This window comes from Lampris incognitus, chromosome 3 (genome assembly GCF_029633865.1).
Source record: "Lampris incognitus isolate fLamInc1 chromosome 3, fLamInc1.hap2, whole genome shotgun sequence".
NCBI classification, from domain to species: Eukaryota; Metazoa; Chordata; class Actinopteri; order Lampriformes; family Lampridae; genus Lampris; species Lampris incognitus.
In genome coordinates this window covers 98,799,797-98,812,903 of record NC_079213.1, presented here as the reverse complement: position 1 = coordinate 98,812,903, position 13,107 = coordinate 98,799,797, and the positions used below count along the sequence as shown (strand labels likewise).

Genomic DNA, 13,107 nt, shown 5'->3' with positions numbered 1-13,107 from the left:
CTGTGTATCAGTGGGTGCAGAAGGCCCAGTCATGTCCGCACAGCCGACACCTCTAAAGGCTGTCAGACGAGAGGCGCTGGACCGTAAAAGTGAAAACTCGGGCCAGTGTCGAACTATGAGACATCGGTGCTAAACACAATGTTGCTAACTCAGAACTAAACTGAAAAATGGTTATAGGACAAATTTAGGGTTAACAGCGTTATAACGTCGCCAACGAAAACCCATCTCATTTATTCGTGGCACTGACATCTTCGGGGATTTTGCTAAAGCGGCTAGCTTCTCTCCTAGCATAAACCCAAATCTTGTTAAATTACGAGCATATGTGCCAACCTGGTAGAGATTAGTAAATGACTGACATCATGTTGCTGACTCAGAACTTAAACTGGAAAATTGTTATCGTACAAATTTAGGGTTAACAGCGTTATAACATCGCCAATGAAAACCCGTCTCATTTATTCGTGGCACTGACAACTTCGCGATTTTGCTAACACGGCTAGTTTCTCTCCTAGCATAAACCAAGTCTTGTTAAATTAGCGTATTATTTCACCAGCAAATCTGCTAACCTGGTAAGGATTAATAAACGACTGACATCATGTTGCTGACTCAGAATTTAAAACTAGAAAGTTGTTATCGGACAAATTTAGGGTTAACAGCGTTATAACATCGCCAATGAAAACCCATCTCATTTAATCGTGGCACTGACAACTTCGGGGCATTTTGCTAACGCGGCTAGCTTGTCTCCTAGCATGAACCCCAAATCTTGTTAAATTAGCGTATAATATCAATCTGCTAACCTGGTAGAGATTAGCAAACGACTGACATTAGCAAGAGTAGTGCAGAGATTTGCTGGGCTACTTCCCCACCAAACTAGCTACTGCTTGATCCAAGACTCCGTGGATATAACGTTACTCAAGTGCAAGATAGGTTTAAGGTTAACCGAACATTGAATGGTTCCGTAGAATTACAGTTAACCTTTTTGTGCTTTACTGTCGTTAAGATAGTTATTTGGCCCGTTATTAAACCCAAGTTCACATTAACTAACCAAGTGTATTAACCTACGCAAACGCATTAGCAACGTTGGATAACCGCTAACCTTACCACAGGTTACATCGGCAGCAAAGGTCTTAACCCTTACAGTCAGTTGCTGTTTCGGTGCGTTACTGACAACACATCAAATACATAGATACAGCGTGTTAACACGATTGAACGAATTCATTTAGCCGCGGCATCCATTTCGCTGCGGTTGTTTAGATTGTGCTCCGGGTACGTTCACAGAGCCGCAGATGAAAATGTGTTCAATTCAGCTTGCAGTGTCGCGCATTCGAGAAAAATCCCGACAGCTTCGCTTCCCATTAGCCTGTTTACGAGAACGTTTACAATACCTCGTCTACGCGGGGTAGCTGTTACAAAGTCCCCGTCCACCGTTGGGTTTTCCGCCGCCAACATCACCAACGATATCCAGAGGCTCCACTCACTTCGAGTTTCCTTCGGCCAGGCAAAACCAAAGCAATAAAACGTTTCTTACAGACGTTGACAAACTTCTCCCAGCGATGAAGCACACACATATGAATTTGTTGATATATTTCTATTTTGTGTCATTTGTGTGACTCTTTTCCGTATTCCCCGCACGCTCTCACGATGCCCCCGCCGTCTGCCTCGCGCTCCCCAAGTCAGAATTGGCGGGAGTGTGTCAGGTGCAACAATAAGCGTCGCTGATTGGCCAATCCAAAGGAAGAGGTTAAAAACTAGGATACGTTTGTTTTGCAGGGCGGAGTTGCCCGTTTGCGCGGCGAGTTTAAATCACCCTAATGTGTACAATCGTTCAAAGCGAATTTGTTCCGTATTAGTCAAGGCGATGGTCTGGCGGCCTGTCCAGGGTATCTCCCCGCCTGCCGCCCAATGACTGCTGGGATAGGCCCCGGCATCCCCGCGACCCCGAGATAAGCGGTTTGGACGGATAGTCAAAGGCGTTCTATAGTATCTGAACCGCCGCAAGGAAAACCGGTGAATTTCGCCCACGGTGACGCTCCGCACACACACCGTGCAACAAATTTCCGACCCAGCTGAGTTTTAAAATCATGCAATGTAAATTTTTCATCGCGGGCCCCGCCTCCTGCATGATGTTTCGGGTTTCATATTAGGTCACTGTGTTTGTCTCTCATTAGTCTGATAAACAGCTTTTAAGTGGTGGTGGGCCCTCTACATTGGATAGAATCAAACAATGCATTAAAATATACCACCCTGATTTTTTTTTTCGTTTAGCATACCTTACACAACCACTAAATTCCAGCAGCGTACCCAATTGTTGCTTAAAAAATCATGGAATTTCTACCTGAAAAGTTTTTCTCACGACTTTTAATTTTTGAAAAGGAAAAAAAAAATTCCAACCGGTCATAACAACTCTCGAAGGATGCCTTGGTGGTATCAGAGAGGAACAAGGAAAATAGCAAAAACACTGCATACTGACAATTGCCCCCGAGTCCGCTCTCGTGTTGTCACGGGTTTGTCACGATTCCCGCGAATCAAGGGACTTGTAGTTTTCTTGTCAGCCGAACGTGTGATAATCATGAGGCTGGAACCGGCTCGGAACTACAAGTTCTACTATGCAGCGCAACTATCTTCCACTGTACGCCAGGCTCCGGAAAGCGCATCCTCAATGATTCACTAACCCTTGTTTCTGCTGACAAGGTAAGACCAATATATTGTCTAATAGCGTTTTCTATCAGGTTTCTAACAGTGTTTTTTATTGAAGCGAAGACGAATTAGCTTAAATAAGTTTCCGCTACCTGTTAATTGGTGTCATGTTGGTCAATTTAAGCAAATAAAGAGGCTAGCTTCCCATCACTACGGTGCTATCTGACTAGCCTTAGCCACTGTTATAACGACAGTTAACGCTAACCACAGCAGAAACTCGTGCTAAAGTAGTTAAACATTAAATAACATTAGATCGTTTAAATGAAGAAATATTTTGAATTTCACGTTTGTATAACAACTCTTTTAATGATATTCTTAGTATGACCAAACAAGACCCGAATCTCAGAAAAATCCCACAGTAGTGGGAAGTTTTTTTTTTTTAAATACTAAGACTACAATTCCTCATACTTCAGTGATAATGTAAATATGAAGTAAGTCTTGAAACACTCAGTAACAAGTGCGTGTTTGCAATAATGTCTCCAAAGCTGTCCGTGTGCCAAATCCATTGGCGTGTCAAACAAACTAAAGAATCAGAATCGGCGATTCTTTTTTTATTGCCATGTGTATTACATACACTAGGAATTTAACTTGGCGTTGTTGGTACAGAGAATAAACTAAAATTTAAAAAAATAAGCATGTGGAAAAAATACACACGCACAACCGTATTCATAAAACAGATCTAGAAAAAAATAAAAAACAGCAAAAAGTAAGTCTGTCCTTGGAGGCCCTGTTGATGGGGGGGCTGTTGATTTGTCCAACTGCAACAGGGAAGAAACTGTTCTTGTGGCATGAGGTTTTGGTCCTGATGGACCTCCGCCTCTTGCCAGAGGGCGTTCTCAAAAAAGTGGTGTCCAGGTCTATTCTTCAGAGGGATAACATGAGATGAGTTTTCCAGCAGTCATGGAAAATTCAATGGAAACATATTGTTAATGTTGATGTTGTAAAAGTGTTGTAAATATGGAAAATTTTGACTGTTTCACACTAAGGCTTTGTTTTTTGTTATTTTTCAGGAACCAATTAAGAACTCAAAATGACAGGTTTGCAACTTCATTAATTTTTTTTTTCAAATTTGGCATTGACACACAATTTGCTGTGGACTATCTGTTATTCAGTCATTGAAAATTTTGTTTACTTATTGGTTGAAGAAAGGCTCATCACAAACTTTCTAAAAATGCATTTCATATTGTCTTTTGCACTCACATCTTCTCTCCAGGTTAAATGTACACTTCATGTATACTATGTAGTGATTTGTAGAAAGTTGTTTGTTCTTAATTTGACCAGTATCCACTCATAGCCACTCATGTCCAAAGTCACAGCATCACAAGTACAGCCCATATGAATCAGCGTTTTGCAGCAAGGTTTTTAACTGGCACTGTAAGACCATACCACTCCATGTTTTGTCTTTACATTGGTAGAAAAGACACTTTGGTATTGTGCATGTGGTTGTTATTGAAAATCAAAAGGTTGGCTTAGGCGCATTGCTCGAGTTAAACATCATACAAGGATCACGAGAAGAGTATACCTGACACCAGTCAGGTCAGTCACCTTGCACAAAAAAACTGTCATGATACAAATCCATACAATGATTTTAATGCAAAGTCAGTTTGTCTATTCAGAAATGTGTTGTATAGAAAATGAGCTGCAAAGTATCATCAGTCCAATAGACAGTTTTCCATGAGTAAATATTCGTTAGGAGAAAGGTGCAATCAATTATCTACTATTTGATGATGTTTAGTCACCACATTTCACATCACAATAAATATGATAACCCTAAAGCCTTCAATTTGCTGAAAGAAATTATTTTTGGCTTTTAGACAATATTTTGTTCTTTTTTTTAAAGGATTTTACTGATTAGTTTTAAGACCAGGTAAAGTTAATTACTGCACTGTTTCGTTTTGTTTTATTTTTATTTATTTATTTTTCCCCTTTTTTGTTGGATAAATGAAGCACCTCATGGACCAGGCTTGTAACTCATTCACATACTCACACATCATCATGCTTAGCAGGTGGAAGATTCGACACAAGTGGTAGATGACCACATGCACAGCACCAAAGGGGCTATCCGAGAGTGGTGCTTCGTACCAATGACACTGTGTGTACTTGTTTTTCATTTAGGTGTATGTTTGTCATTGGTGATGGGTACTAAATAGTCTCCGTGTTTGGGCTCTACCCCTTTGGTGCAGAGGTCAGCTATTGCACAGTGATCTTGGCGCTTTTGGGGATTCAGTTTTAAATGCTCGCTGACACAGATGCTTAACCTGCTTTCCTTTGGAAAGGCAGTGTATCTATTCCCGTTGCCAACAGTCTATAAACAAAGAACGGGCTAAGATCTTTGGGTAGGGCTGTTTTGGTAATTCCAAAGTCAGAGTAATAGTCAGCAGGTTTTTGCCATCAGGACTTCTTAGGATAGCACCCTCAGCAATTACAATCGGTGTCCTCAAATAAATTGTATATTGTGAGAGTGCAGGAATGAGGAGACGGAGAGGTCGAGTTAATTCCGTTTACTCGCCACACATAACAACACCTATACAGCACAATCCCTCGTGGCAACCAGCTAACCACTAGGCTGCTGCAAACATGGCTCCCTGGAAACCCCAAGCAGTGCCTACATCAGCACTCTGAAATGTCTGCCTCAAAGGAGCAGCAGCCCCTGGTGAATCTACCCTCAAATGTGTATCACCACAATATCACTTTTTATACAGCCTAAAACACTTATACAAACTGGCTCATATTTTGCTTTTCATATTATTTTACTTGTGTAAAATGCTTTGTAAGCACTTTGTTGAAATTGAATAAAAAACAAAAAATTCAGATAAAAAAAATGCTATGATTCACTTTTATTTCTATTCATTTCGATTTTTTTTCAGCTACTTGCAAACAGATTCAACCTGATAGTTTGTTTCCTGTTTTCAGACCGGACAAATAACTTCCCTCCCCTACCTAGTTTCCTGAAAATCAAGCCCTGCTTTTACCAGAACATTGAAGAGGAAATTCCTGCACCCCACCAACAGTTGGTGCGGAAAGTCTACATCCTTTGGATGAGTGAGTACCTTTTTGTGATTTGTCAGTCCACATTTTATCTCTGTCGGTCGCTCTCTCTGTCACTCTCTCTCTCTCTCTCTCTCTCTCTCTCTCTCTCTCTCTCTCTCTCTCTCTCTCTCTCTCTCTCTCTCTCTCTCATTGCAAAGGTTCAGCCGTCATTCCTTATTTCTTCCTTTCACTTTTTAATCACTCTTCCATCCCCTTCCCCCTCTTTCTTCTGCAGTGTACTCTGGCACACTGTGTATGAATGTAATCTCATGCCTTGCCTGGTGGGCTGGTGGTGGCAGCGCCACCAACTTTGGCATCTCCCTGCTTTGGCTCGTGCTCTTCAGCCCCTGCAGCTACACCTGCTGGTTCAGACCTCTGTACAAGGCTTTCAGGTGAGACTCAATCCGAAGAATTTCATGGCCCATTCTCGTTCCAGTACATTCAAAATCAGATATTTAAGGTTCACGGTTGTAGAGTACAGCTGGTTGTCAGATAGCTACTTAGTTGCCGCTGTTGAGAGACAAAATATTCACTGTTAGATCAATTATTTTCATTATCATGAAGCAACTCCAATTTTATAATCAAATTACCTCACACCAGTGTTTTGAATTTAAAGCACATTTAGCCACCTCTCCCTCTGCCATGTTTTTGTTGTTATTTGAAATGTATATGAATTAGTGGACCCCTCTGGTCTGAATTTAGTGTTAGTGCTTTTTTTTTATCCCCCCCTCCTTTTTTTTTTATCCCCAATTGTACTTGGCCAATTACCCCAGTCTTCCGAGCCGTCCCGGTCGCTGCTCCACCCCCTCTGCCAATCCGGGGAGGGCTGCAGACTACCACATGCCTCCTCCGATACATGTGGAGTCACCAGCTGCTTCTTTTCACCTGACAGTGAGGAGTTTCGCCAGGGGGGACGTAGCACGTGGGAGGATCACGCTATTCCCCCCCAGTTCCCCCTCCCCCCCGAACAGGTGCCCTGACTGACCAGAGGAGGCGCTAGTGCAGCGACCAGGACACATACCGACATCCGGCTTCCCACCCACAGACATGGTCAATTGTGTCTGTAGGGATGCCCGACCAAGCCAGAGGTAACACAAGGATTTGAACCACCAATCCCCGTGTTGGTAGGCAACAGAATAGACTGCTTCGCTACCCGGATGCCAGCTGTTAGTGCTTTTAAATGCAACATGCAAACAGTGGAACGCTAATAAAATACCAAATAATAAAATGGATTCCAGGAGTGAAAATTTAATTTGAAATGCAAAATGCTCCCCCAGATGCCCAAGGTGGTTTTGCATTCAGGGACTCCTGGAATCACAACCTTGGCTTGTACCCGTTTTATTTTTCACTAATTGGTAGCTGGTCTCTGACTTCATCACTTGACTACATCATGGTCATTTGTCAGTGTTGCAGATCTAATTTAAATTCCTCTACACTGTTATAAGCTTACGTGACTTTGGTTTTTGTTTACAGGGCTGACAGTTCTTTCAACTTCATGACCTTCTTTTTCATCTTCTTCCTTCAATGTATCTTTGCTCTCATCCAGACCATAGGCATATCTGGTTGGGGTACTAGGTGAGTAGAGGCTTCCTGTAACCTACATTCAGCTGTGAATTTGGGACTAGATCAATTATTATGTTCATTGCAGAGTTGTGGCCAGGGCTTATATTGGGTCATAAAAGAAACTTCAGGAGCAGCCTAGAAGAACAACCATTGCCTCTTTCAGAAAGGAGAGGGCACCAGCCAGGGCCTAAAAGTATGGCTAACGACCTTTGTAACCAAGATTAGGGCCTTTCATTAATCATTAATTCCATAATGGTTGGTGAAGACATTTGAAGGGTTGGCTTGTCGTACAACATCCACGTTCTTCCTGCATATTCAAATCTGTTGTTTGCTGCTGCAGTTTTTGAGCTGGTGAACAAGCGGTTTCAAGTCTGAAGGCTCTGTCGTTCAGTTAGGCTGCTGATGGAAATTACAGTGATAGTTTTGTTACACTTTAATAATACTTAAGCATGACACACACGAAGTCAACCTTACGAGTGCGTGCCCTCCCCTGACAGCTCTCCCCCTTTACACCTCGCTCATGCTACGCAGCACAACAGCTGAGTCATGCTTATTGTAAACAAGCCTGAGTTATGTGGTATGCCACCCGGTACCCAGCTCCCTAATTGATAACAGAGTTTCTGCTCACATGAGCGAATCGTTCAGGCAGTTCATAGGGCAGTTTTCCTCCTTATTTTTCAACTCATAATTCACTAGGGCCGTGTCTCCAATTACCGAGCACAGTCTTCGCTACATCACAGAAAGTTGAATCACTTCATCTGGACAAAATGTTTGTTGACAGATACGTTTCATCACTCATCTAAGTGACCTCTTCAGTCTAAACTGACTGCAGGCATCCTCACCATTATAAACAATACAGTGGCATAACGACTGAAACCAGCGATCAGTTTCATATGCAAATTGCCGTGAGCATTATCTAGAGTTACAATGGTCATGTGTATGATTCACAGAGGATTGGGAATGGTTGCGATCACAGCATTGTAAGAGTGACAGATGTACTCTTAGGCCTGTTTTTTTTGTGGTTTTTTTCCCCTCTTTTTCTCCTCAAGTGTACTTGGCCAATTACCCCACTCTTCCAAGCCGACCCGGTCGCTGCTCCACCCCCTCTGCCGATCCAGGGAGAGCTGCAGACTACCACATGCCTCCTGCGATACATGTGGAGTCGTCAGCCACTTCTTTTCACCTGACAGTGAGGAGTTTGGCCAGGGGGACGTAGCACGTGGAAGAATCACGCTATTCCCCCCAGTCCCAATTTTGTCTATAGGGACGTCCGACTAAGCTGGAGGTAACATGGGGATTCGAACCACCGATCCCCATGTTGGTAGGCAACACAATAGACCACCATGCCACCCGGACGCTCTTAGGTCTGTTAGGAAACATTTCTCTCAGTAAATGTTGTGTCAAGATGAACCGATTCAACTTTCTGTGATTTTCTTGCCTGGATTATTGAGCATGCATAAAGACTTCACTACGCTCGGTGAGTTTCTCATACATTCGTCTGCCATCAGCTAACAGTTAACAACAGACCTTTATTTGTTCATGTGACGACACTTCGTAACACTACCTTTGTTCTGTTACATATGAACTTCAGGCATCTATCTAAGCAATATAGACTAAAGTCATATATGGTTAAAGACTAAAAGTAAACAAACATCATATATGATTATATGGAGGAATAATTGCGCTCAGAGACAAGTCGTGAATACCTCCTTTTACTTTTGGTAATTTGTATGTGTACGTTTTTGAACATTACAGAACAATAACGTTTTTTGTTTTTTTTTGCCCCCTACCGCAATTTTAGATGATTGTAAGTATTGGCAGAAATGGCTTTAACTGTTTTTCTAAGTGCCCAGGTTTTTCTGTCTGCTATGTTGGGCTCACATAAAAAAGATTTGATGGTCCACACGTGGATGAGGTTTTAGAAACTGCTTGTGAAGTCTTGAGTCAGTCGTCATAAACATGAAGGCTAGAGAAGTGTCTCCAGAAAAGAGTGCCATTTTGAAGATGAGGCTAAGGAAAATTACCATCTTAAAAGGTGACAACATGGGGGCATCCGGGTAGTGTGTGCAGTCTATTCTGTTACCTACCAACATGGGGGTCGCCGGTTCGAATCCTCGTGTTACCTCCAGCTTGGTCGGACGTCCCTACAGACACAATTGGCCGTGTCTGCGAGTGGGAAGCCAGATGTGGGTATGTGTCCTGATCGCTGCACTAGCACCTCCTCTGGTCAGTTGGGGGCGCCTGTTCGGGGGGGGGGGGGTAGTGTGATCCTCCAACGTGCTATGTCCCCCTAGCAAAACTCCTCACTGTCAGGTGGAAAGAAGCGGCTGGCGACTCCACATGTATCAGAGGAGGCATGTGGTAGTCTGCAGCCCTCCCCGGATTGGCAGAGGGGGGTGGAGCAGCGACCGGAATGGCTCGGAAGAGTGGGGTAATTGGCCGAATACAGTTGGGGAGAAAAGGGGGGAAATAATCCAAAAAAAAAGGAAAAAGGTGAGGCGTAAAGAACAGTCCTAGAAAACATTGTCAAAATAAGACATAAAAAAAAAAAATCTCTTTTGGTCGTGCAAATATCTTGTGCTGTAATCAGCAGTGGACTTGATCAAGAAAAGTACAGAGGCTGCACTTTCTGGTGTAAGCCCTTGATCAGCAGCATGAACAGACAGCATGGAGAGATATGTCCTGTGTGAATATTGAATGACAATGATACCAGTAATAAACATCTGTTAAAGTTATGGGAAGGTTACAGTGTGGGCAAGAAAAGATAAGACGGTGACCATAAGCACACATCTTCATCTTTAAGAAATCTTAGTGGTGGGACTGTTATTACATCACCAGAACAGGCTCAGGGTCTTAAATGATGAATGTACTGAAGATGACAGTGGTAGGATGAAAACTGAGATTCACAGACACATTTGACCACTAATTTATTTATTTATTTTGGACCCCCCCCCCCCCCCAATCCTTTTTTTTTTTCTTTCTCCCCAATTGTCTTGGCCAACCACCCCGCTCTCTGAGCCGTCCCGGTCGCTGCTCCACCCCCTCTGCCGATCTGGGGAGGGCTGCAGACTACCACATGCTTCCTCCGATACATATGGAGTCGCCAGCCGCTTCTTTTCACCTGACAGTGAGGAGTTTTACCAGAGGAGGATCACGCTTTTCCCCCCAGTTCCCCTCCCCCCTGAACAGGCACCCCGACCGACCAGAGGAGGCACTAGTGCAACGACCAGGACACATACCCACATCCGGCTTCCCACCCGTAGACACAGCCAATTGTTTCTGTAGGGATGCCTGACCAAGCCGAAGGTAACACAGGGATTCGAACCGGCGATCCCTGTGTAGGTAGGCAACGGAATAGACCGCTATGCTACCCGGATGTCCTTTACCACTAATAAAAAAAAAAAAACAATACCCCAAGGTTTGGTGACAGTTCACCCTGCAACAGGAAAATCAGTGACCCAAAAAATAAGTTGCACGCCTACCACAGAGATTTGAGTTCCTCGAACAAAAAGTGGACGTGAAAGTTTAAAAGGCCCAAGCGAAACTTAAATCCTAACAAACGTGCATTTCACTTCTTAAAAGAAATTGAAGGCTCAAAACATAGCCAACTAGCAACAATTTACTGGGGTTATGGTTAAAACCTGGAAATGAGGGTGTCCAGGTGGTGTGGTGGTCTATTCCGTTGCTTACCAACACGGGGATCCCGGTTCGAATCCCCGTGTTACATCCGGCTTGGTCAGGCGTCCCTATAGACACAATTGGCCATGTCTGCGGGTGGAAAGCCGGATGTGGGTATGTGTCCTGGTTGCTGCACTAGCACCTCCTGTGGTCAGTTGGGGCACCTGTTCAGGGTGGAGGGGGAACTGGGGGGGAATAGTGTGAAACTCCCACTAGCTATGTCCCCCTGGTGAAACTCCTCACTGTCAGGGGAAAAGAAGCGGCTGGCGACTGCACATGTATCAGAGGAGGCATGTGGTAGTCTGCAGCCCTCCGGCGGAGGGGGGTGGAGCAGAGACCGGGACGGCTTGGAAAATAGGGTAATTGGCCAAGTACAATTGGGGAGGAAAAGGGGGGGAAAATTCAAAAACAAATAAATTCAGTTTCTTGTATATTTAATAGAAAACATCAATTTGGGGTCTTTTTTTTTTTTTTTTGCTCCATTACATCTGGTGAAAATGTATGTGACAATGTAAACCTCAGTGAAGGTGCAGAACCCTTGTTGTTGTGTCATTGTTGTAAACTGTAGGTCTGAATGGTGCTGAAAGCGGTAGTTACCATGAGGTCCTGCTTACTTTAGTGTTTTCCGCTCAGGAGATATAGTCTGTTACAGCAGGTCAACCATAAAGGAACCGCTATCCCCGCATACACTTTCGATAAATTGATGCACATGCTTACTAATATGTTTACATTTGTGTATGCACACTATTTATACAGCCTTAATTCATGTTGTGCAGTTGGTTTAATTTTGGTCATTGGATCAGTTCTTAACCTCGTCAGCCTTCTTATTGAGCACATACGTTGCACCGTGTTTGATAATACGCCATCATATGCTGTGTCAAAGCATTCTGTCTTTGCATTGATTTCACAAAACTGCCTCATGCCTTCATAAAACGACTGTTTTTTTTTTTATTTAATCCTATTTGCCAATGCCATGTCTTGTACTAACCCCCTGCTACCTCACTTCACTCTTCACCAACACGCAAAAGTGGCTGGATTGCGACAGTGATGTTTTTCAGTTACAACGTGGGCTCCGCTATAGTGATGCTTATCACGGCTGTGCTCTTCACTCTGGTGACCATGCTAATGGGACTGGTTCTCCTCAGGGTGAGTTCAACACGTGCAAAGAGGCACGCACCCACCCAAACACTCCTTCTCACCCTCAAATCGTTTCCCTGCCAGCATGAGCACATGTAAAATCACGCACAGACGAAACACGCAGAGACATTTGCACCCCTCTGGCTTTTCTCTGCACCCCCCAGGTCCACAGACTGTACCGTGGTGGCGGCGGGAGTTTCGAGCGCGCCCAGGAGGAGTGGAGCACTGGAGCGTGGAAGAGTGCACCCGTAAGGGAAGCAGGGTTCAATGCAGTCACTCAAACAGCCCAAGGCCCAAGTTTGCCCCAGTACCCCACCGCTGTGCCCAGCTACCCTGACAACAGTCACTGGTGATACCCATGAACAACCTCTAGATGGAGATGGATAGCTGGCCAATTGTATGGCGTGCACACACATAAAAAAAAAAGCAGTATAGTTTATCTCTGGTCTACATTTCCACCCATATGAGTTGCTTTTTTTTTTTCCTTGTTTGAGACAATTTGTGAAAACGGGTGTACTTCAAACAAGACTTTCTCACTGAAGACATTTTAAGCCTTATTGGTAGGGTAGGAAGTTTTATTTTCAAAATATTCATTACTTTTCAACTATGTTTACATGTTTTCTATCAAATTAAATACGATTCTTTCTTTGACATTTAGAAGAGGCACAGACAGAAATGTGATTTTATGCAAAGAAATTAATATGTTACGGAGAAACTTCTATTTTGTAAATAAGTAACTGACAACATTTATCGGCAGGAGTGGCAGCATTGTCAGGCAGTTTCAGGATATCGGCGTATTGGAGGCCTGTGTGCCTTATGGACATTTAATGAAGGTTAGGGTTGTTCTGTGTGCTGTTGGCACTATACGACAGACACTGTGGCGTGCCAACGGAGCTACAGAAAGGAACAACTTCAAACTGCACGATTTTAATCCAGCAACAATTTTTTTTCGATGTATGATATATAAATATTGCAGCACCTCACTTTGTATGTTACCTGGCGGTT

The 13,107-nt window shown here is 43.6% G+C and overlaps 2 protein-coding genes across 5 annotated transcripts in view; one reads left to right on the top strand and one right to left on the bottom strand.

The window, feature by feature from the left end:
* chaf1a (chromatin assembly factor 1, subunit A (p150)) overlaps positions 1–1,610 on the bottom strand; it is a 28,577-nt gene extending 26,967 nt beyond the window's left edge. Inside the window, exon 1 of the mRNA XM_056277705.1 lies at positions 1,383–1,610. Coding sequence (XP_056133680.1) covers positions 1,383–1,446 — 64 coding nt within the window. The 5' untranslated portion in view covers positions 1,447–1,610. The remainder of the gene's footprint in view (positions 1–1,382) is intronic.
* A 1,019-nt stretch (positions 1,611–2,629) lies between these two features.
* On the top strand, positions 2,630–12,455 carry scamp4 (secretory carrier membrane protein 4). 4 transcript variants are annotated; one of them, XM_056276335.1, is made up of 7 exons: positions 2,630–2,688; positions 3,705–3,731; positions 5,608–5,736; positions 5,960–6,116; positions 7,198–7,299; positions 12,024–12,111; positions 12,267–12,455. In XM_056276335.1, the coding sequence occupies exons 2-7, from the start codon at positions 3,725–3,727 to the stop codon at positions 12,453–12,455; spliced, it is 672 nt and encodes a 223-aa protein (XP_056132310.1). In that variant the 5' UTR covers positions 2,630–2,688; positions 3,705–3,724. The 4 variants fall into 4 exon arrangements, with proteins under 4 accessions (XP_056132310.1, XP_056132309.1, XP_056132311.1 ...); XM_056276334.1 differs by having other exon boundaries at positions 11,994–12,111; XM_056276337.1 differs by having other exon boundaries at positions 2,645–2,688; positions 5,639–5,736; positions 11,994–12,111.
* The last annotated feature ends 652 nt before the right edge of the window (positions 12,456–13,107 follow it).